The sequence below is a fragment of the Salvia miltiorrhiza genome, chromosome 7 (assembly GCF_028751815.1).
Source record: "Salvia miltiorrhiza cultivar Shanhuang (shh) chromosome 7, IMPLAD_Smil_shh, whole genome shotgun sequence".
NCBI lineage: Eukaryota > Viridiplantae > Streptophyta > Magnoliopsida > Lamiales > Lamiaceae > Salvia > Salvia miltiorrhiza.
In genome coordinates this window covers 16271717-16293399 of record NC_080393.1, presented here as the reverse complement: position 1 = coordinate 16293399, position 21683 = coordinate 16271717, and the positions used below count along the sequence as shown (strand labels likewise).

The window sequence follows — 21683 nt, the reverse complement described above, 5'->3', positions numbered from 1 at the left end:
TTATAATCCAATAATCTGGGATTCATGATAAGATTCTATCTAATGAGAAAAATACGTCGTCACTCACAGTGTTTGATGCTTTTATTAACATTTACAAAGTAATAGTCATATTAATTATATATGCTTTTATAAATTGATAATAATAGCAGGATATTATGATAATCATATTAGAAGGAAAATATTGATAATCATAATAATAGATGTTTTTGTTCCATTTTGCCTCTGAACATGCTTTTAGATATTATTATCGGGTTAAATTGTATTGTGTTTGAATATTTTTTTGATCGCATAGCTAATCCAATTTTAATATGATGTGTGAAAGCCAAAGGAATATGGGATACCAAAATCTTTACTTTTAATTTTTAAAATTCCACTCGTCACACTCTAATAGTTGAAGAAAAAAAATATACAAGTTAAAATAATTAATTTTACGATGCGTGTGGATGAGATTTAGTGTCCTAGTTTAATCGTGTCACATTGTCTCAATATTATATTTATTATTTTAAAAATATTTTTATAAAAATATAATTTATTATATAATATTATAAATTATATTTAACTTTTATTTACAAAAGTTTAAATTAAAAAAAAAATATATTCCTTCTTTCAATTCGAATGAAGTAAAATTGAAATTAAATGATAAAAAATAATTATGAATCCTAATTAATAATCATAAAATTAAATTAAAGTATATAAAATTAAAATAAAAGAAAAAAAGTAAACAAAAAGATACAGAAATATGAAAGTGAGACTTACACCCTGGATCTCAAGTGTCAAGTGCAACACACGTGATCTAAATTTATTGGATATATTTTTTTATTGGATATATTTTATACTCCCTCCGTTCCATGAATTTTGACACATTTTCCTTTTTGGGCCGTCCCACGAATCTTGACACATTTCGGTAATAATTATTACCTTATCTCTCCTATTTTATCACATTTATTACATTCTCTCTCCTACTTTATCACTTTTATTACCTTCTCTCTCCTACTTGATCACTTTTATACTTTATTAACTACACACTTAAAATACTAATCTACAACTCCTTAATTCTCGTGTCGAAACCAAACGTGTCAAGATTCGTGGGATGAAGGGAGTACAATGTTTTTACTGATCAAATTTAATTTTGTGTTGTCCATAACAAAAAATTAAAACTGAATCTACATTATATTATTGGGCCAGCCCAGAACCATTATAAGTCTAGATAAAACTTTATAGGCCAACATAAAATATACAAAACCCAATTAATCGGATGTCAATTTTGGCCCAATAAGTAGAACTTAGCCTAGGGTTTATGATTTTATATATTCGGCTGCATCTATCTATCTAATCTCTATTTCTGCACCTCAACAGTGTCGCGAAGGAGCCAGCGGCTGAAGAACTGAATCATGGCGACCCCTCCAAGGACTCTGTCGACTAAGGAGGCCGACATTCAGTTGATGTTGGCTGCCGAAGTTCACCTCGGCACCAAAAATTGCGATTTCCAGATGGAGCGCTATGTATTCAAACGCCGCAACGATGGTAAAATCACGCCTACTACGGTCTTTCTTGCCACAATTATCTCGTTTCAATTTCGTGATTAGATCTGCTGTTTGTCGTGCTATTTTGACTATTGGGTTTTGTTTCTAATTTCTACTTGAACATAGGCATCAAAGTAAACAAAGTACAAGAAATATGAGGTTTTTTTTCCCCCTGAATTGTAATGTCCGTAAGTTTATGTTTTGCAATGTATTTCGAACTTTTACTGTATATCTCTTGCTGCTTGAGTAGTTGTTTAGATTATAGACTCGATTGGTATTTGGTTATGAAAATTTTGGCCTCGGTTAATGTAGATGCCAAATAATCAGTAGATACCACCAAATTGGCCTCTGTGATTACTCTCATTCTGCCTTAGTGAATAATGCATCTTTGAATTATGTTGGTTTCCTTAGTTTGTATCTCCTTTGTTAAAGATGGCGTTTTTGCTGTAGTATTCTTGGCTAATATAATCTGCGAACCAATTACTTTCTATTAGTGTATGCATGATTTGTCACTGTTATCTTATATATAATGTTATCGGTTCACTCTATTGTTTGGATGTTAATTTCGGTTTAATTGCTTTATTATTCAGGAATTTACATTATCAATCTTGGAAAGACATGGGAAAAACTGCAGATGGCTGCCAGAGTTATTGTTGGTATTGAGAATCCTCAGGACATAATTGTCCAATCTGCTAGACCTTATGGTCAGAGAGCTGTTCTGAAATTTGCTCAGTACACTGGTGCTAATGCTATTGCTGGGCGTCACACCCCTGGAACATTCACCAACCAGCTTCAGACAACTTTCAGCGAGCCAAGGCTTCTTATTCTAACGGATCCAAGAACTGACCATCAGGCAAGCCTTTCATATCTTGTTCTTGGGGAGTCTTATTTTGAATTTGATTATTGCTTTATGGGACATTGTATTTAATAATTGCTCTAATATTTTAAAATTTTGTGCAGCCTATCAAAGAAGCTGCTCTGTATAATATCCCCACAATTGCCTTCTGTGATACTGACTCACCTATGCGTTATGTCGATATTGGAATTCCCGCCAATAACAAGGGAAAGCACAGTATTGGCTGCCTGTTCTGGCTTTTGGCTAGGATGGTGCTGCAGATGCGCGGTGTTATTGCTCCCGGTCACAAATGGGATATCATGGTAAGATTCAGAAGTATATTTTCTTGAAATTCTTCATCTCTGTGGCTTTTGTATTTTAATTGGAAATTATATGTGCTTTAATTATTATGTCTTTGAAATTTGGAGTATTGGTCCAATTTCGGCATGCGTGTGATCTCAATCATGTGTGATGTTGATTGAAACATATCTCGACACTCTCTTTAAGTTCTCATTTTAATATACTTTTTCTGGCAGGTTGATCTGTTCTTCTATAGGGAGCCAGAGGAGGCTAAGGAAGAAGAACAGGAGGAAGCTCCAGCTCTGGATTATGCTGATTATGGTGCTGCTGCAATTGGAGCTGATTGGTCTAGTGCTCAAATTCCAGAGGCTCAATGGGCTCCTGATTTGCCTAGTGCAGCTCCACCAGTTGCCAGTGGTTGGGCAGCTGCTGATACAGGTTAGCGTTCTTTTATGATATTGTTGGGTTGTAGTGTGTAAATATCTAGAGGTTGGTTGAGTATTTGTTCTGAAAGGAATCAAGCTGAAGTTCTCTGAAAACAGCTACCAGAGATGTGTTTTAAATTGTTTGAAATCTCAACACTGGTAGTAATTGAACTCTGGCTTGAATTGATAACTGGTCATTTTGTCAGCCTTTGTATTGGAACTGTATCTTGCTATGTAAAACTATGGCATGGTTGAGTTTTCATTTCCCGAAGTGTCTCTGAAGGATGTCTTCTATGACGTGCTTGAATTGATGAATGCTAATGTTGAATTGCATGCATAGGTCCTGATGGATGGGATGCAGCTGCCGCTCCACCAGTTGATGCTGCACCAACGGCAATTCCACCAACAGCTGCTCCTGTTGACATTGCCCCGACTGGATGGGAATGAAAGACTTCTGCCTCCTTTTTTTAAATTTATGATCCCCGTTTAGAAGTGTGCGTTTTTGTACCGAATTACACATAATCGTCATTTCATAGACCTGAATGAATTTTTGTAGAATGTTTTAGAAGTTGTTTTACGTCCAAATTTTATGTTGTTTTCGGCGGCCATAATGTGCTGCGTGTGTTTTCATCTCTTTCTCACGCAAGGCCTTGTTCAGTTAAAGCATTAAAATTTCTTATTATTGCTGTCTAAATTTAAAACTTCCTTCATCCCCGGATATCTTTCTAGGAAGGACATGAATTTTAAGAAAAAATCGGTGAGTTTATTTGAGAATACTCGTGTCTTTACGGGCTGTTGCCGCTTGACCGAGCGAGAGGGAGAAGCGAAGGCAGCAGTGCTGCTGTGGTCACCGTGGCAGCGCGGTTGCTGCTGTTGTCTCCCGCGTGGCTGCACACCGCGAGTAGAAGGAGAGGAGGGGAGACGAGATAGAGTCGGCGGCGGTGGAGGCCCTTCGCCGTTGACAGTCCAGCCGAGAGGAGAGAAGGGAGGTGGCAGATTTTGGAATTTGGGCATTTTCTTTTTGAGGGAGAGAGAAGCGAGAGGGGGTAGAGAGAGGCGCGGCGTCGGAGGCAGATGGAGGTTGTAGACGGCGGCAGTAGCCGCCGGATTTGAAGGAGGAGGATGCTGTGAGAGAGAGATTTGAGGGAGAGGGTGAACCGATGCATTTAGATTTTAGAGAGTGAGTGAGAAAGTGAGCGAGATGAAGAAAGAGGGTGAAGGCGCCATGGTGGAGGCCTCACGGTGACACTCGCCGGAGAAGGAGGGATAAGGATGTTTGACTTGAGAAAGTTTGGGCTTGCTTGTTTTAATTATTTTGGGCCTATACTTTTAATTTAAGATGGGCCTTATTTTATTAAAGAGTTGGGCTGCATTTTGTTAAGATTTTTGGCTGATTTGAATTATTTAAATCATGCTTTATTTAAATTATTTAGTCGAGTCGTTAATCAGTTGGTTAATTTGAATAATGAGTCCGATTAATTAGACTCTATAATTTCAGTTTGATTGATTATTTTATTACTTTATGTGATTATGAGATATGATATAAATTTGCATAGTAAATAATGTAATAAAAGTATTTTGATAAATTCGATTTTTTTTAAAGATTTCCAATTGTGTTTTGAAAATTCGAGCGCAGAATATTAAGCTTTAGCAGCTTTCTTGAATTGGTAGCTCAGACAATATTAGTTGATACCTATTAAAATTTGATTATCTTGTAGGTCCACTTGATAGAAGAATTTAGCATTGGCTTTATAAGACAAGAGAATTGTGAATCTTTTATCTACAGGCTTGTCCTTTCAAGATGGATTTTTATTTTCCAATGTATGTTTTGAGTTATTAAACTCTAAATATTTTATGCAAATGCAAATGAATGTTCATGTTAAAATATTCTCTAACGAACGGGTTCTATCCGACGTAGCGATTGGATCGCCCTGGTTAGAATTGTGTACACATAAAGGGGTATTGTGGGCTGCTCCCACTTGCCTCAGAATGTCAGACTTGGGCTGCTCTCATTCCTGAAACATGCATGGTAGTGGACCTCTGTGGACTGCTCCCACAAGTTCACATAATAGATGAAGCACCAGTAGAGAGAAGACTGAAAATGGATCCACAATTTATTTTATGTATGCATAGAATGCTTTTAAATATTTCTATGTTATACTATTCATAACATGAATTATTCTTTTAAATGAAATTTTCAAATGTTTTGAAATGGCTAAACCCACTGAGTATACTAGTACTCAGCCCTGCAATTGTTTTCAAAACCTTTTGCAGATTGAGCGGCAGATGGTGTTGTTTTATTATGAATGTATTACCCAAATCTAAGGGCATATCACCTATTTTATTCAAGCAAAGTTTAGAAATCCTATTAAGTAGCATGTTTCTTATTCTCTCGGGAACTGGACCGTTACACATTTATATATAGATGTATATATGTATCTACTTTACTTAAATAATTATTTATTTATATATATGTGATATATATATATAACACATATACATATATAGATAGTTTTTATTTATTAATTTTAAATGATTAATTATAAATGTATATTGCATATAACTGTGTGTGTGTGTGTGTAATTTTCTTTGAAAAATTGATCATTCAACATTCTTTATCATAGATACCAGAGTATATAAATTTGTATTTGAAAACCATTAATTCATAACAATTATAAAGATGCGAAAGTTGAGAATCATAGTAAATGAATCCTACTAATTAACTAAAAATAGTACTGTTTTTCGTATCTAATTTATTCTAAGTCCAAATAAATACTAAATTCCTTCAATTTTCATCAAATATTCTAAAATTAATCTAAAATTATTCTATGAAAAAATCGGGATATTACAGTGCACACTTAAAAACACATGTAAAGTTCTCAAGTTAAATAAGAACATGGAATTATAAGTATTTCACTATTAATCTAAAAATATAATTTAATAAATCATATTAGCATGCATAATCACGCTTCTCATAAATATTGATCCATCAAATGAACTTTGCAAGGACACTAGACTAATAGTACTCATTTCGAAAAATAAAGCGGGCAAGAAGTTTCTTATTGCCAAAATGATTATGAGTCCATGAGATTTCACTAAATTTCAAACAAGAGTCATGGACAATCTCTTTCGAAAATATCTAAAAATTTAATATGTGGTGGGAGTGGTCATACACATAAAACAATAACTAACGTGATATATGATAAAATTTCGATAGATTATGAAGTAATTATAAATTTAATAATTTATTAAGACTTTGTAAGTTGAAGTCATTGTTGATTTTTTTTTTATTTTATTTTTTGTTCAGTGACTGATTGCAGCCAAATACACTAATTTAAGGTAAAATTCAACTAAATGTTGCAGTTTCTCTTTTAAAATTTTATAGATCAATATTCTGCTTAGATATATATTTCATAAGACATTTAATTCAGGTCAATTTGAAATAAATATTATAATTTTTCATTTTCAATTTCAGTTAGTACTCAATTTTAATAAAATAAAACTCATGAATAAAAAACTATATTAAATAATTTCACAAATATATATATATATATATATATATATAGGGAGAGGTTGAAATAAGAACCACTAAATAAAATTAGAACAGAGAACCATTTTAAACCATTCGATCATCAAGATCTACGGTGGATGCATCATCTTGGTGGATGAATGCAGATCCTGGGTTCAAAACTTCAAATCCTGAAGGGAGCAAAAAATTTATTATTTTCGGATGCATTAAATTTAATAGCGAATGCATTAATTTATATAGTAGATGCATTGATTTTAATGGTTCTTATGTTCTCACGATAAGTGTGGTTCTCATTATAATCGCACCATATATATATATATATATAAGCACAATCACTTTCAAAAATTGTAAGTTATATTTTCCCGCCAAAAATCACCTTACTCTTGTTAGAAATAATTTTTTGTTTCGAATTTTTTTTATTCATTTCGTCTACTCTAGATTATATAGATATATTTTTTTTGTTATATTTTTTCTATCGATACAATATATCACATTTTCATAGTTTTTACCATGTAGTTCTTATTCAAAATGGAATTGTAGCTCAACGCTATCTTATATGACTATAATTGCATGTTTATTTAATGAATATGTAACAACATATTTTTGTCTAAAATGATCATAAAATGTTCAATTAATGTATATACAATATTTAGTTACCTACATATTTAATTAAACATGTAATCCCATATTTGTATCTAAAACGATCATAAAAAGTTTACAGAGCGTATATACAATATTCAGTTACATGTTTATTTAAGGAAAAATTGCACCAAAATACACCAACTTTGTCGAAAATTCATATTTGACGCGAAGTTAGGAATTTACATTTTAATACACCAATTTATTTAGTTGTTCAATTTTGACACGATTTTCAATTCCGGCGACCACATTTTCTGACATGGCAATTACGTGGCTATTACTTATCCAGCGTGGCTTCCAAACGACGTCGTTTTGCGTATGTGTCAATTAACGTGTCAATTCAGAACAAAACGACGTCGTTTTGTTCTCTGAATTAAAAATAGGGTTTTAATCAAAACGTACCTTCTTCTTTCTCATTTCCATTTTCTCCGATCATTCATTTCTCGCTTCCGATCATTCTTCCTCCTGAAGGAATATTAAATTGAATTAATACTCGATTGCCCGATGATCGTTTCTTGGATTATTATTAATTCATCATACAACGATTAAATCCTAATATGCTCCTATGAAATTAACAGCTGCACGTTGGAGTTCAGAAATACCTGAAGAATTCAGAAGAATTCGCAGATTCGTATCTGAACAGACCAGTCAGCTTCAAGCCTTCGTTTGAAGCTTCAAACGTCCTCAAATCGTATTTCGCCCAGAAATACGACTTCTTCGTCTTCGAGAGAGCTTTCCGTGGCTGCCTGATTCGTCTGAATCGGAGTTCTGTGGAGGAAGTTATGGCCGTTTTACGGAGACTGCCAGAACTTGGTTTCCTGCGAAAATCTGACTCCAGCTCAGATCTTCTGAACTGTATCCCGCTCAGCTTTCACCGTTGGATGGACAACGATCTATGAAAGTCCCAAGAGAGAAATAAGCCCCACACGTTTTTCTTCTCTGCGCCCCACAGTTCTCAAAACCCTAATATTTTATCAGTGTGTTTTCCTGAGAGCTGACAGCTGTATTTAATTAAAATTAAATACGTGTGGGCACAGAATTAGTGTAGGAGGCGTTTTTCTCTCCTTCTAGGGCTAGGAGACATTGGGTCAGTCCAGGGACCAGATACAAGGAATAAAGATGGGCCTCAAATAAATTAATTTATCTATGGTCAGCCCAGACCATAATTAATTTATAAATATCAGTTCATTCCACTAGAGAACCGATACTGACTTACCCCTTTATTGACCGGTGATGAGTCGGGGGGCTTGTATTTAGACTTATTAAATCTCCGTATTTAAAATATCCGACATCCATTAATTAATTAGAGCTCTGACAGCTTAAATTAATTAATCTCTTTATAAATCCTTAAGCAGTACCACTCAAACTTTATTATTGCGCCTGAACTTAATCAACCTGCAGGGTTTAGCGCAATAAACCTTATTGAGCTCCTTAAGGGGATGTCATTATCCTATACCGGATACGGGTACTAATACAGATATTCAAATATCATATATTAACCGTTATCACCCAAGATACAGAGTACTCGAGTTAGTATATAACTTTCACCCATAGTAAGTCAAAGTGATATACGAATTAACATATATATCTGAATACTTATTAGTATTAAGATCTTATAAGTCACCGAGATCTTGATTCTTCACTTAAGTCAGATAGAAGAATACATCTCAACTGTGGTCCTATCAATACGTAATGACGTACCAGTATAGACAAGTAGCCAAGACAAACTACTTCCATCTATACTGCAGCCTAAACCAATAACTTGTCCTAGAGTTATTTCGGCTGTGATCATATTATATCTCTTAAGGTTATTCCAATTATATGGTCTTCTGTGATCTACAACACACCATATAATCTTCTTATATAGAGATAAAGAACATACATATGCAATCATGAACACAATCAGATAGGAGATTAGATAGTGAACTTAGGAAACATTGTATACAAGCATAAAACTTTCTTGCTTTCAGTATACAAATCCAACAATCTCCCACTTATACTAAAGCAAACTTTTAGTATACAATGCGTCTATTTACCAATCACCTAACACTTCTCCCACTTATACTTAAAGTTTCCTAAGTGGGTGGCATCAATCTGGCATCAATCGCATTCCCATCTTTCAATGACCATTTGCGATAAGCCTTTTGTGAAAAGATCAGTAGGTTTCTCCAATATGTGAGAATTTATTCTTTGAGCACAAAAACCTCAATTTACGAATAATCGTATAACTTGGTACTTACTCTCCATGTGTTTGACCCCTTGTGGTTCTAGGATTCCTTAGAGTTTGCAACTGCACTTGAGGTACCACGAAGGTGATGCTCTCACGCAAACTAGGAATCACTCTTAGACCCTGGAGGTAGTGGTCAAACCAAAAGGTTTTACCTCCCAAGGAAAACACATAGCTCGAGGTAATTATTCTTTGTTCCGGTCAGCCTGGAAATCCGAAATCATATAACCCAAAAAGGAACTAAACTGTCTAACTAGTAAACTATCCTTATTCTCTAGTCATGAACTTGAGAATATAATTTACCACAGTTCAGTATCCTTAACTAGGACTATACAGGTATCTTACAATCATGCTAACTGCATAGCAAATATAAGATCTCGTACATAGTAATCCATACATGAAGCTATCTACTGCGGAAACGTAGAATACTGCCTTCATTTCCTCAACCTTAATAGGCATCTTAAGACATAGTCTTCATAGATAAAGGAACGCCATATCTAAAAGGTAGCAATCCTTTCTTGGCGGTATTCATACTACAACGAGTATTCTCAGTATCAATGTAAGACACTCGAGATAAGCCCAACATCCTTTTCTAGTGATCCCTTATAACTTTGATCACAAAGATGTATACTGTACCTCCTTAGTCTTTCATATGAGACTGTTCGGATAACCATTACTTTATGTCTTGACAATAGCTCCATATTGTCGCCAATTAGGAGAATATTATCTACATAAAATGCAAGATAAACCACATCACCGATGACACGAGAGCGATTGACACGAGATGTTTCTCTCCCTCCCTCACGTAACCTCGATGGTTTAAGTGAGCTGCTATGGGTAAAATGATCCGAATGTTCTGAGCATGGCACTGGCGAAAATATCATCATAACCTATACCTTCACACTGGGCATAACCCTTCGCCACCAGTCTAGCTTTAAAAGCTACGACCTTGCTCATTCGGACTTATCATTCTCTTGTATACTCACTTGCAACCTATGGCTTTACGGCATTCTGGTAGCAAGATTTTCTTAGTATACAACCATATTCTTAATGGATTGCTCCATTGAGGCGTGCCAGAAATCTACATTCTCGTCTTCCACTAATTCCAAGTAGATATCTGGGTCGATTCTCTTATATTCACTACCAGGGACTGAATCCAAAGATTCTCCCAAGAACATAAATCGATCGGGTTGTCCCACAACCCTCCCACTACAATGGATCTGTGGTGGCACATGTGTGTCAACAGTGCGTGCAGTGTCTTGTGGTACAAAACTCTTGCACACTTGGCTTGGGTGATGGAATCGCCTGTCTAATGTCTTCAATTTCTTGAAGTACACTATCTGACTTGGATTAGTGATTACTCCCATAGTCCATTTCTAAGAATCGTGTGTCATTGCTAATAACCACCTTCTGATTCTTTAGGACTAATTGCAAAGATACATAACTCATCATCGAACATATTTTTCCAAGAGTGACCTATTTTTTTCTCTCCACCACACCATTTTATATAGGGATTACATGGTGTAGTAAACTGGGTTGGAATCCCAAACACTGACAATGAATCAGAAAAGATCATTTCTAACACATTATTGGCCCTTTATCCCCTTTGTCATGAATGACCTGGTTTCCATCTTTTCCTCTATACAGGATTTGCAGGTTCGAAATAGTACAACCTGGATTGAATCCAATGTACTTATTTAGACACGAGCCTTTGGATCCTATTAAGATAGATGTGACATATTTCTTGGGTATCAATATATGTGTAAGATCCTCATGAGAGATTAGCCTTAACTTTTCTCTTTCTTTTGTTCGATGATGTAAATGCAATATAAAGGTATTTTGTAGACAAGTTATAGTATGAAGAGAGATGTTCAAAATACCAGAATAGACAACTTTGTCATTTCTTATGATAGAAACACCACTATCAAAAATGACATAAGACCCATCTATTCAAAATTTTGGAACATGATAAGGAACTCTCAAAAACTAAACTATGTCTTTAGAACTTAAAGACAATGCTTCAATTGCAACAATTGCGAGTCTAGTCACGTTGCCTATGAAGACAATCATCTCATCACTTCTCAGCTTCCTTGTCAGCTTAAAAAGCCATGCAAGGTGTAACAATCATTATCAGTTTCTCTCGTTATCCATTACTCACAACTGAGTAGAAAATGAGCTGATATGTCTCAGTTACTACAGCAAGTGAAGTACCTTAACCCTTTGCCTTGAGTATTGAAAGAAAAAATCTTCAATACTCAATCTTATCACACCACTACTCCCACTATTTCCCTTGTCTTTCTTGCCCCTTGGACCCTTTTTCTTCCCGTCAAACGACGAAGAAGATGGCTCTCCTTTGGCAATAACAAGTGCTTGCACATCTCTTTCCCACAACTTCCTTAGCCGTAACTAGAGCATTCAACAACTCAAAAGAAGTATTATCTTTCTTGCTCATAACAGCATTGAGGCGGAAGTTCTTAATTAAAAGACTTGGGAAGAAAGTTCAGGATAATATCGACTTTTGCCTCACCGTCGATACTCCCACTGAGCAAGTCAAGTCCGTCATAAAAATTTGCATGACATGCTCGTGCACTGAGTTGTGCTCACTCATAAAAATAACAAGATTACTCTCATCAAATTTAAATGAGCAGCTCAGTCCAACTCTCCGAACACTTTCTTGAGATTCAGCATGATGCTAATAGCATCGTCCATGCCCTGATGTTGGAGCTACAAGGTTTGTGACATTATACTCATAATATAGCATATAGCCACATTATTCGCCTTATGTCACCTTTTATGTAATTCATTTTTCTCATCAGTTGACTCATTATTCGGACCAATAGAACGTGGAGTAGTAAGCAACACAAAAATTGTGTTAGTTTGTGATAAAGATAAAAAACCAAAAACTGCGTTTCCATTTTATATATGTGGACCGGTTAAAAGACTTTGTGCAAGAATAAAGAAACAGGAGACATAGACATATCTGAAAGTAACGAACATAAAGCACATAATTCGTAACAATAATATTGTAACCTTTTGATAAAACAATATTAATGAAACCTCCAACGGCTCAAAGAATCCCATGTGCAAGCCACGTTGGGTGGACGTTTACACACGAACTCCTTAACCAGACTATTTACCTAGTCATTTAATTTCCATCCATGTCAACTTAACCTTTTGACAAAGGAAATTAATAGTTGGCACCTTAACTAGACCATATCATCATCAAGAAGGGACTCCTTTGGGAGTTGTACATTGTACTTGATATGATATCTAAGCAATGACCACATTTTAACCTTGAAAATTAAATTCTCGAAATTAGCATACTCACTCGGACCATGCCGCTTTCAATTTAATTTTCTTGGTTATCTTATTTAATTCCATTCTCCAAAGTACTTGTGAAAATTACACAAGTAAGCCACGTTGGGTGGACGTTTACTGCATAACTCCCACTACTTTAATGGATTTAAATATTTTTATAGAAACCTCTTCTGACAAACTTATGAGAAACAAATATGAAGTAAGCCACGTTGGGTGGACGTTTACTCACATTGCTAATCACTTTGTCTAGAGACCGCATGTGGAGGTCTACATAATTTTAAGAATAAAAATTAATAAGAAATAACCACAATTTAACTTTGAAATTAAATTCTTGAATTTGACATACTCACTCGGACCATGTCGCATTCAATTTAATTTCTTAGTTATCTTATTTAATTCCATCCTCTAAAGTACTCGTGAAAAATTATACGAGTAAGCCACGTTGTGTGGACGTTTACTGCATAACTCCCACTACTTTAATGGATTTAAATATTTTTATAGAAACCTCATCTGACAAACTTATGAAAGAACAAACATGAAGTAAGCCACGCTGTGTGGACGTTTACTCACATCGTCAATCACTTTGTCTAGAGGCCGCTTGTGGCAATCTAAATAATTTTTAATCATCTATAAAATTATTAATACAGCTTAGTCTTTTTCTTTCAAAAGGTTTGATCATGCTCAACACATAATCCTAAACATGCTCATCTAGAATGCAACATGTAAAACATGCTTACAGAATTCTAAAACATGCTTAAGAAAACGATAAACCTAGCATGCTTGTCTAAGCGCAGTTAATAAACACATATTAACAAGCAGAGACAAAAACAGCATGCAAAGAGCATAAAGGATTAACACCACGACATGCAAAGAACATAATTAAAATAATAAAGTTCTTCGTGACCCATTCGTGGAATCCTAATTCTAATCTATTACATTTAAAACAGAAAAGAAAAGGCTCAAAAACGTAAAAACTCGGCCCGAACAGCTTCATCAGGCCCGTCTTTGAAAATAGGGTTTGGGCCCCCTAGGGTTTGAAAATCGGCCACCAAGGGTTTGGAACCCTAGGCGCCGCCGCCTCCCTTCCTCGATAGCCGCTGGACAGCACCGCCGCAGCAGCTCCCGGCGTGCATCGCAGCACCCCGGCGCGCATCCCGGCACGAGCAGCAGCCCGGCGCGGCACCCGCCTGGCTCGGCAGCAGCTCTCGGCGCCACCAGCTGCAGCAGCAGGCGCGCGCAGCCACCAGCAGCGGGCTCCAGCGCGGACTGGACGGCAGCAGCGGCAGCGGCAGTGCGTCGCCTCCCGGGCACGCCGCGCGCACAGCGCGCAGGCACTGCCCGAGGCGCGCGCTGCCCCCATCGCTCGCCTCCTCCTCGCCTTGACCCGCGCCATCAGCAGCGGACTCCGGCCCCTCGGCGCGCAAGCAGCAGCTCGACAGCAGCGGCCGTGTGACGTCGTCCGGGCACGCAGCGCGCGAAGCGCACATGCGCAGCCCTAGGCGTGCACCGCCCCCACTCGCCCCAGCCCCGCCTCGCCTCGGCCTCGCCTCGCTGATCCGCACGAGCAGCAGCAAGGACGCACGACGCCAGCCCGGGCGCGCGACGCACAGCGCACAAGCGCTCGTGCGCGCGCGGCCCTCGGCGCCGGCGGCCTTGCTCGCTCCGTGCCCGTTGGCCTCCGTTCCACCAAACACCGTTCCTCGTTGTTGATTCGTCGTCATCCTCGTTTCGTTCCTCGGTTTTACAGATTTACAACGGAAAAACAAATACAATTGAAATCCTAATCTAACCACGGATTTTCTCGTGGTGAAAAACGATTACAACGTCAAACGACGTATCCCACGAATCAACAAGCCACGAAGAACAACAGCAGTAAAAACAACGCACATTATTAATCGTACATAAATTAATAATAGAGCCAAGAAATTAATCCTGGGCTCTGATACCAATTGAAGGAATATTAAATTGAATTAATACTCGATTGCCCGATGATCGTTTCTTGGATTATTATTAATTCATCATACAACGATTAAATCCTAATATGCTCCTATGAAATTAACAGCTGCACGTTGGAGTTCAGAAATACCTGAAGAATTCAGAAGAATTCGCAGATTCGTATCTGAACAGACCAGTCAGCTTCAAGCCTTCGTTTGAAGCTTCAAACGTCCTCAAATCGTATTTCGCCCAGAAATATGACTTCTTCGTCTTCGAGAGAGCTTTCCGTGGCTGCCTGATTCGTCTGAATCGGAGTTCTGTGGAGGAAGTTATGGCCGTTTTACGGAGACTGCCAGAACTTGGTTTCCTGCGAAAATCTGACTCCAGCTCAGATCTTCTGAACTGTATCCCGCTCAGCTTTCACCGTTGGATGGACAACGATCTATGAAAGTCCCAAGAGAGAAATAAGCCCCACACGTTTTTCTTCTCTGCGCCCCACAGTTCTCAAAACCCTAATATTTTATCAGTGTGTTTTCCTGAGAGCTGACAGCTGTATTTAATTAAAATTAAATACGTGTGGGCACAGAATTAGTGTAGGAGGCGTTTTTCTCTCCTTCTAGGGCTAGGAGACATTGGGCCAGTCCAGGGACCAGATACAAGGAATAAAGATGGGCCTCAAATAAATTAATTTATCTATGGTCAGCCCAGACCATAATTAATTTATAAATATCAGTTCATTCTACTAGAGAACCGATACTGACTTACCCCTTTATTGCCGGTGATGAGTCGGGGGCTTGTATTTAGACTTATTAAATCTCCGTATTTACAATATCCGACATCCATTAATTAATTAGAGCTCTGACAGCTTAAATTAATTAATCTCTTTATAAATCCTTAAGCAGTACCACTCAAACTTTATTATTGCGCCTGAACTTAATCAACCTGCAGGGTTTAGCGCAATAAACCTTATTGAGCTCCTTAAGGGGATGTCATTATCCTATACCGGATACGGGTACTAATACAGATAATCAAATATCATATATTAACCGCTATCACCCAAGATACAGAGTACTCGAGTTAGTATATAACTTTCACCCATAGTAAGTCAAAGTGATATACGAATTAACATATATATCTGAATACTTATTAGTATTAAGATCTTATAAGTCACCAAGATCTTGATTGTTCACTTAAGTCAGATAGAAGAATACATCTCAACTGTGGTCCTATCAATACGTAATGACGTACCAGTATAGACAAGTAGCCAAGACAAACTACTTCCATCTATACTGCAGCCTAAACCAATAACTTGTCCTAGAGTTATTTCGGCTGTGATCATATTATATCTCTTAAGGTTATTCCAATTATATGGTCTTCTGTGATCTACAACACACCATATAATCTTCTTATATAGAGATAAAGAACATACATATGCAATCATGAACACAATCAGATAGGAGATTAGATAGTGAACTTAGGAAACATTGTATACAAGCATAAAACTTTCTTGCTTTCAGTATACAAATCCAACACCTCCGGCCTTATTCTAACGCCCACGAGAGTTGGATAGTCGCAAGAAGTGGTGGCGCACCGCGGAAACATGGCGGATGACAGGTATTATTCATCTACTTGTTATTCCCTCTGTTTAATTACAATCAACCAACACATCCAAAACATCTTCTTCCCATAGTAAATCTTCAAATCCTCCAACTCCTTCATCTTCTTATCAAATTCAGCAACTTTCCCTTCAACCTCTATCACTCTAGCTAAACAATTCTCAACAAATTCACCAAATTGGGCATTCGAAACTACATTCAACTGTTGTTGTGCAGTGTCCACCCAAAGGAATTACTTACACTGAAAATGAGAGAGATGCGAAGAATATTAGGGTTTATATGAATTTGCAGATTAAAAGAGGGAAATTGAAAATTTCCTGGAGAGAAAATAATTGAAGGGTCTTCTTACGTCTCCATACTGACAGCAATAGAACTTTATTCCAGGATTTTTTGAAGTTCTTGAGGTCTCCACCTTCGCCGGTAATTTACACCGACAAGTAATCACGGCGTCCTCTGAAGCATTCGTCCACGACGAAGATGCTGACATTATTATCCCACGTCACTTCTCAAATGAAGCGCTTCAATCAATTGAAGGTGAAGATGGAGTCGAGCAGTTGTGCTTGGAGTCAAAGCATGGTGAAAAATGGTGACAGGTTTTTGGGTTGGAGGTGAATGACGGGTTTTTGAATTGGGGGTTAAATTATTATTAGGTTTGAATCAGTGTAAAACGACATCGTTTTAAGTTGGATAAAACGACACTGTTTGTATATCCTCTGGCCGTCGGAACAGCGCGTGCCGGCGATCCACGTATGATCTTAAATTGGGGAAATTCAAAATCGTGTACAAATTGAACAACTAAATAAATTGGTGTATTAAAATATAAATTCATAACTTCGCGTCAAATATGAATTTTCGGCAAAGTTGGTGTATTTTGGTGCAATTTTTCCTTTATTTAATGAAATATGTAATGACATATTTTTGTCTAAAATGATCGTAAATCTCGAGTTAATGTATATATGATATTTAGTAAACCTAAATAAAAATATTAAAATATTAACATTGATCAAGATTTATAATTTTATATATTGACTTTTCACAAATTTATTTATTTATTTATTCTTTCTTTTCTTTATGAACGAATAGTTAGCAAGCAGGGGCGGAGCGCCCCCTCCCAAATTTTGAGGTTTTTTTTTTTTTTTAAATTTAAAAATATATATTGATATATGTTTATACCTATATAAAAAATTTTGTTGTACAAAAGAGTATTTGATTGATATATTCCCCCATATATACTTAATTTAAGGATAATCGTGTTATTTAAATTTATATAATCTACAAAAATAATATTTGTTAGTATTACTACTCCCTCCGTCCCGCGAATCTTGACACGTTTGGTTTCGGCACAGGAATTAAGGAGTTGTAGATTAGTGTTTTAAGTGTGTAGTTAATAAAGTATAAAAGTGATAAAGTAGGAGAGATGAGGTAATAAAAGTGATAAAGTAGAAGATAGAAAGTAATAAAAGTAATAAAGTATGAGAGATAAGGTAATAATTATTATCTTATTTGAAAATGTGTCAAAATTCGTGGACGGCCAAAAAGGAAAACGTGTCAAGATTCGTGGGACGGAGGGAGTATTATTATAGTATTAATTAATTTTTTATCTCTTAAATATTACCTCAAAATAATATGTTGTGAAATGCAAATCAGTAAAACGTAATTAAAAGTTTCAAAAGTACTTTTAAGACTAATTGAAAATTTGAAAGAAAAATATCTAGATATTTTGATGAAAATTTTATGTAGATAATAATAATAATTAGATAAAAATATTTTTACAAGATTTTAGTCATTCATTTGGTACACCTCCAGCTATAAGATGGTATCATCTTCATTTAAAACGCTACCATTTTTATTATAGTTATTTTATATAATAATATAAATAATTTATAAAATTTTATTTTGTAAATATAATATTTTAAAAAAAAATATAAATTTATTACTATTTTAATTAAATGGGTATGTCTGTGTATCGCATGGAAATAATATTAATTTATTACCGTCGAATTTCGACGAGCTATTTACTAGTTAATATTCATAAAATTAAATTAAAGCATATAAAATTAAAATAAAAGAAAAAAGTAAACAAAAAAAATATAGAAATTTGAAAGTGAGACTTATACCCTGGATCTCAAGTGCAACACACGTGATCAAAATTTATTGGATATATTTTATACAAGGCTTTTACTAATCAAATTTAATTGGGTAATTCTATTCATAACCTCCATTTTACTCTTTATAGCCCCTATATAAAATAATAATAATAATAATAATAATAATAATAATAATAATAATAATAATTAATTATAAATTTACTATTTTATCCTATAACACATAACCCCCAATAATTAAATACTAATTATAAAAGAAAAACTGTCAATTAATTCTTTGCAATATCTCTACAAGTTACTTTCCACACACATCATAATATTTTTGCACATCCTGTATCCTAAAATTGAGAAACATTCTTTCATTTTGCTCTGGCGTTGAAATTTTTGAAGCAATCGTTATCCCAATTTCTTATGATGATGGTGATGCCAATGCAGCCCTAAAACTAGCAGACAACAATTTTATCCCCAAATTTTGCACACTCCTACACCTACTAAAACACACCCAAATTAACACACATTGATATGGCAGCCGCTCACCTCAAATCCCATTCCCAACTTATCAAGATCAAACCTTAAGTTACATTACGAACCTCTCAAATATGCTCATTACGCATTCCTAATAATTGCATATAGGAGCGGAAGATTTTTGGATGAAAGTCTGTTTTTGAACGGAATAGCTTACTCGATAGAGGAAATACTAACGAATAATTTACTATCTAACTCGCTATAGCCACAATGGAGTGAATGGATTATGGAAAATAAGGAGCAACATCCTTTGTTATCAGAGATCCACATTTCAGTGACAGTGGCGGCATAAGGCTAAAGAGACCTGACAACTATGGAGTGAATGGATTATGGAAAATAAGGAGCAACATCCTTAGTTATCAGAGATCCACATTTTAGTGACAGTGGCGACATAAGGCTAAGGAGACCTGACAACTGGTGGCGGAGGCTATGGTTTTCTCCATTTTAGTTGATTTTTTTTGAAATGGAGTTATAGATTAGTTCGTAGAGAGCCGTGGAATTTTTTGATGATTAGCATTTAATTATTGGGGTTATGTGTTATAGGATAATATAGTAAATTTATAATTAATTATTATTATTATTATTATTATTATTATTATTATTATTATTATTATTATTATTATTTTATATATGGGCTATAAAGAGTAAAATGAGGGTTATGAATAGAGTCACCCAATTTAATTTTGAGTTGTTCGTAACAAAAAATTAAAACTGAACCTACATTATATTATGGGTGATTCTATACATAGCCCCCATTTTACTCTATATTGCCCCATATTTAATAAAATAATAAAAAATAATATAAATTTTACTATTTTACCCCTACCGTTCTCATTTTCAATTCCTACATCATTTCATTTTTCTTAAAATTGTCGTTAATTTTCATAGCCTTTGTCTTTTTTGAACTCACCATAATCGAAGAAAAATGGAACAACTCTATTTCTCAGCCATGTCTCATCACTTCACGACACATTCTTTTACCCACACTCCTAAAGTAGCACCATCATTAATAACATCCATTCTTCAAAGATTTTATAATGTGAAAATGTCTCTCCACTTCATCTCTTCATATAAAATTTTCAATACTTCTGAATTTCTTCATCTCACAATTATTCACCCAATGTGTTACACATCATGTTGTGTAGGGCTGGGAATCGGGTCAGGATCGGGTACCCTATCCGATCCCGAATAAGACCAAAACCCTAAACTCGACCCCGAACCCGAAAAAAAATTGGGTACCCTAATACCCGACTCGGGTATTCGGGTACCTTAAATTACCCGATCAAAATTGCATCTTTCAAGTCAAAATGTGAAAATCGGGTATTTCGGGTATTAGGGTACCCGAATTACCCGATTTGAAGCAAATTCAATTTGAAGCAGCCAATTCAGCCTAAAGGTAATTCTAACAAAATCGATGCAGCAAATTTTACCAACAATAGGAGGAAATCGAAATTTTAACAACAGGTTACAGTATATAGGTTCATTCTAACAGATCATCTCTAACCACATTGACATGGAAATTGAAATCTGTATGAAAAAAAAAGAAGAAGAGGAAGAAGAAGAAGCTCAGCTGTTGTCGGAGCTCGGAGGCGGCATAGCTGCTGTGGGGCGACAAGCTCGGCGGCGAAACGACGACGCGACTGTGCGAGGGTCGCGGTGGGACTGGCGGTCTGTGAACGACGGCGACGATCGAGGAGAACGACGACTGCGGGCGGGCGAGGGGCGCCGGAGATGGGAACGATTTCTAGAGTGGGGGACGGCCGAGTGGGAGTTAGGGCTGGGATTGGGATTGGGATTTGGGATTGGATTTCAATTCCAAATGGGAACTTGGGAAATGGGAAGGGCCGAATGGAAGGGAACAGGACAGCTGCAGCAGCAGCTTAATTAAATTTAGTTTTAGTTTCATATTAAATTTAATTAAATAATTTAAAATATATTAAATAAATTAATTCGGATATTTCGGGTATACCCGATACCCGATTTTCTAACACTCTAAATACCCGATCCCGAACCCGAACTCGAATTTTTCGGGTATAGGGTACCCGATACCCGATTTTTTTGGGTCGGGTACCCGATACCGAACTTCCCAGCCCTAATGTTGTGGCTCGGAGATCTGTCCCCACTGCGGCAGCAGAGGCAACGCTTATGCCTTCAATTTTGCGGGCTGTTTGATTCTAATGTTGAACATCGTATGATGGCTAAGGAAAGATGTATAATGGAGTTATGAAGAGCAATAAAAGATATATGTAGAGCTCATATATATGGTTTTCAATTGGCTTCTGCATATCCTTTCACTCGAAAGGCCAAAATAGATGTAGTGCTTAGAATCCCAATACGTGTAATATATGAGCAATGCAAATTAAAGCTACTTTTGGAAGAATAGGCTATGATTAGACCCTTTGCATGTTTGATCGGGCCAATGGTGGCGGTTTAGACCATTGTTGTCCGCCAAGGCGAGAAAGGGAGCCGGTGGAAAGAGTTTTTGTGTGCATTGAGTATAAGAAGAGATGCAGATGCAGTGGTGGTTGGCTTGGTTGACAGTAAAGCTGCAACAGTGACGATGAATCATTAACCATCTGATCGAGGGGACGAGGGAGATCGGAGTAATAGAAGGAGGAAGAAATGACAACGGCTAGCTAAGTCTCCACCGACTCCACTGGCTGTTCGGTGAAGAATAAGAGACGGAAACAAAGGGGGAGATGAGAT

The 21683-nt window shown here is 36.3% G+C and overlaps 1 protein-coding gene across 1 annotated transcript; it reads left to right on the top strand.

Annotated features, from left to right (window-relative positions):
• Nucleotides 1-1250: 1250 nt before the first annotated feature.
• On the top strand, nt 1251-3713 carry LOC130995572 (40S ribosomal protein SA-like). Its single transcript, XM_057920911.1, has 5 exons — nt 1251-1524; nt 2114-2376; nt 2484-2681; nt 2895-3096; nt 3424-3713. Exons 1-5 carry the CDS (start codon nt 1392-1394, stop codon nt 3528-3530), a joined length of 903 nt encoding a protein of 300 aa, XP_057776894.1. The 5' UTR covers nt 1251-1391; the 3' UTR covers nt 3531-3713.
• The last annotated feature ends 17970 nt before the right edge of the window (nt 3714-21683 follow it).

What these genes read in the sequence shown, in the direction of transcription:
- LOC130995572 (XM_057920911.1), top strand. Translation starts at nt 1,392, where the DNA reads ATGGCGACCCCTCCAAGGACTCTGTCGACTAAGGAGGCCGACATTCAG. An exon ending in ATCCAAGAACTGACCATCAG is followed by an intron (nt 2,377 to 2,483) that starts GCAAGCCTTTCA and finishes AATTTTGTGCAG; the next exon opens with CCTATCAAAGAAGCTGCTCT. An exon ending in GTCACAAATGGGATATCATG is followed by an intron (nt 2,682 to 2,894) that starts GTAAGATTCAGA and finishes TTTTTCTGGCAG; the next exon opens with GTTGATCTGTTCTTCTATAG.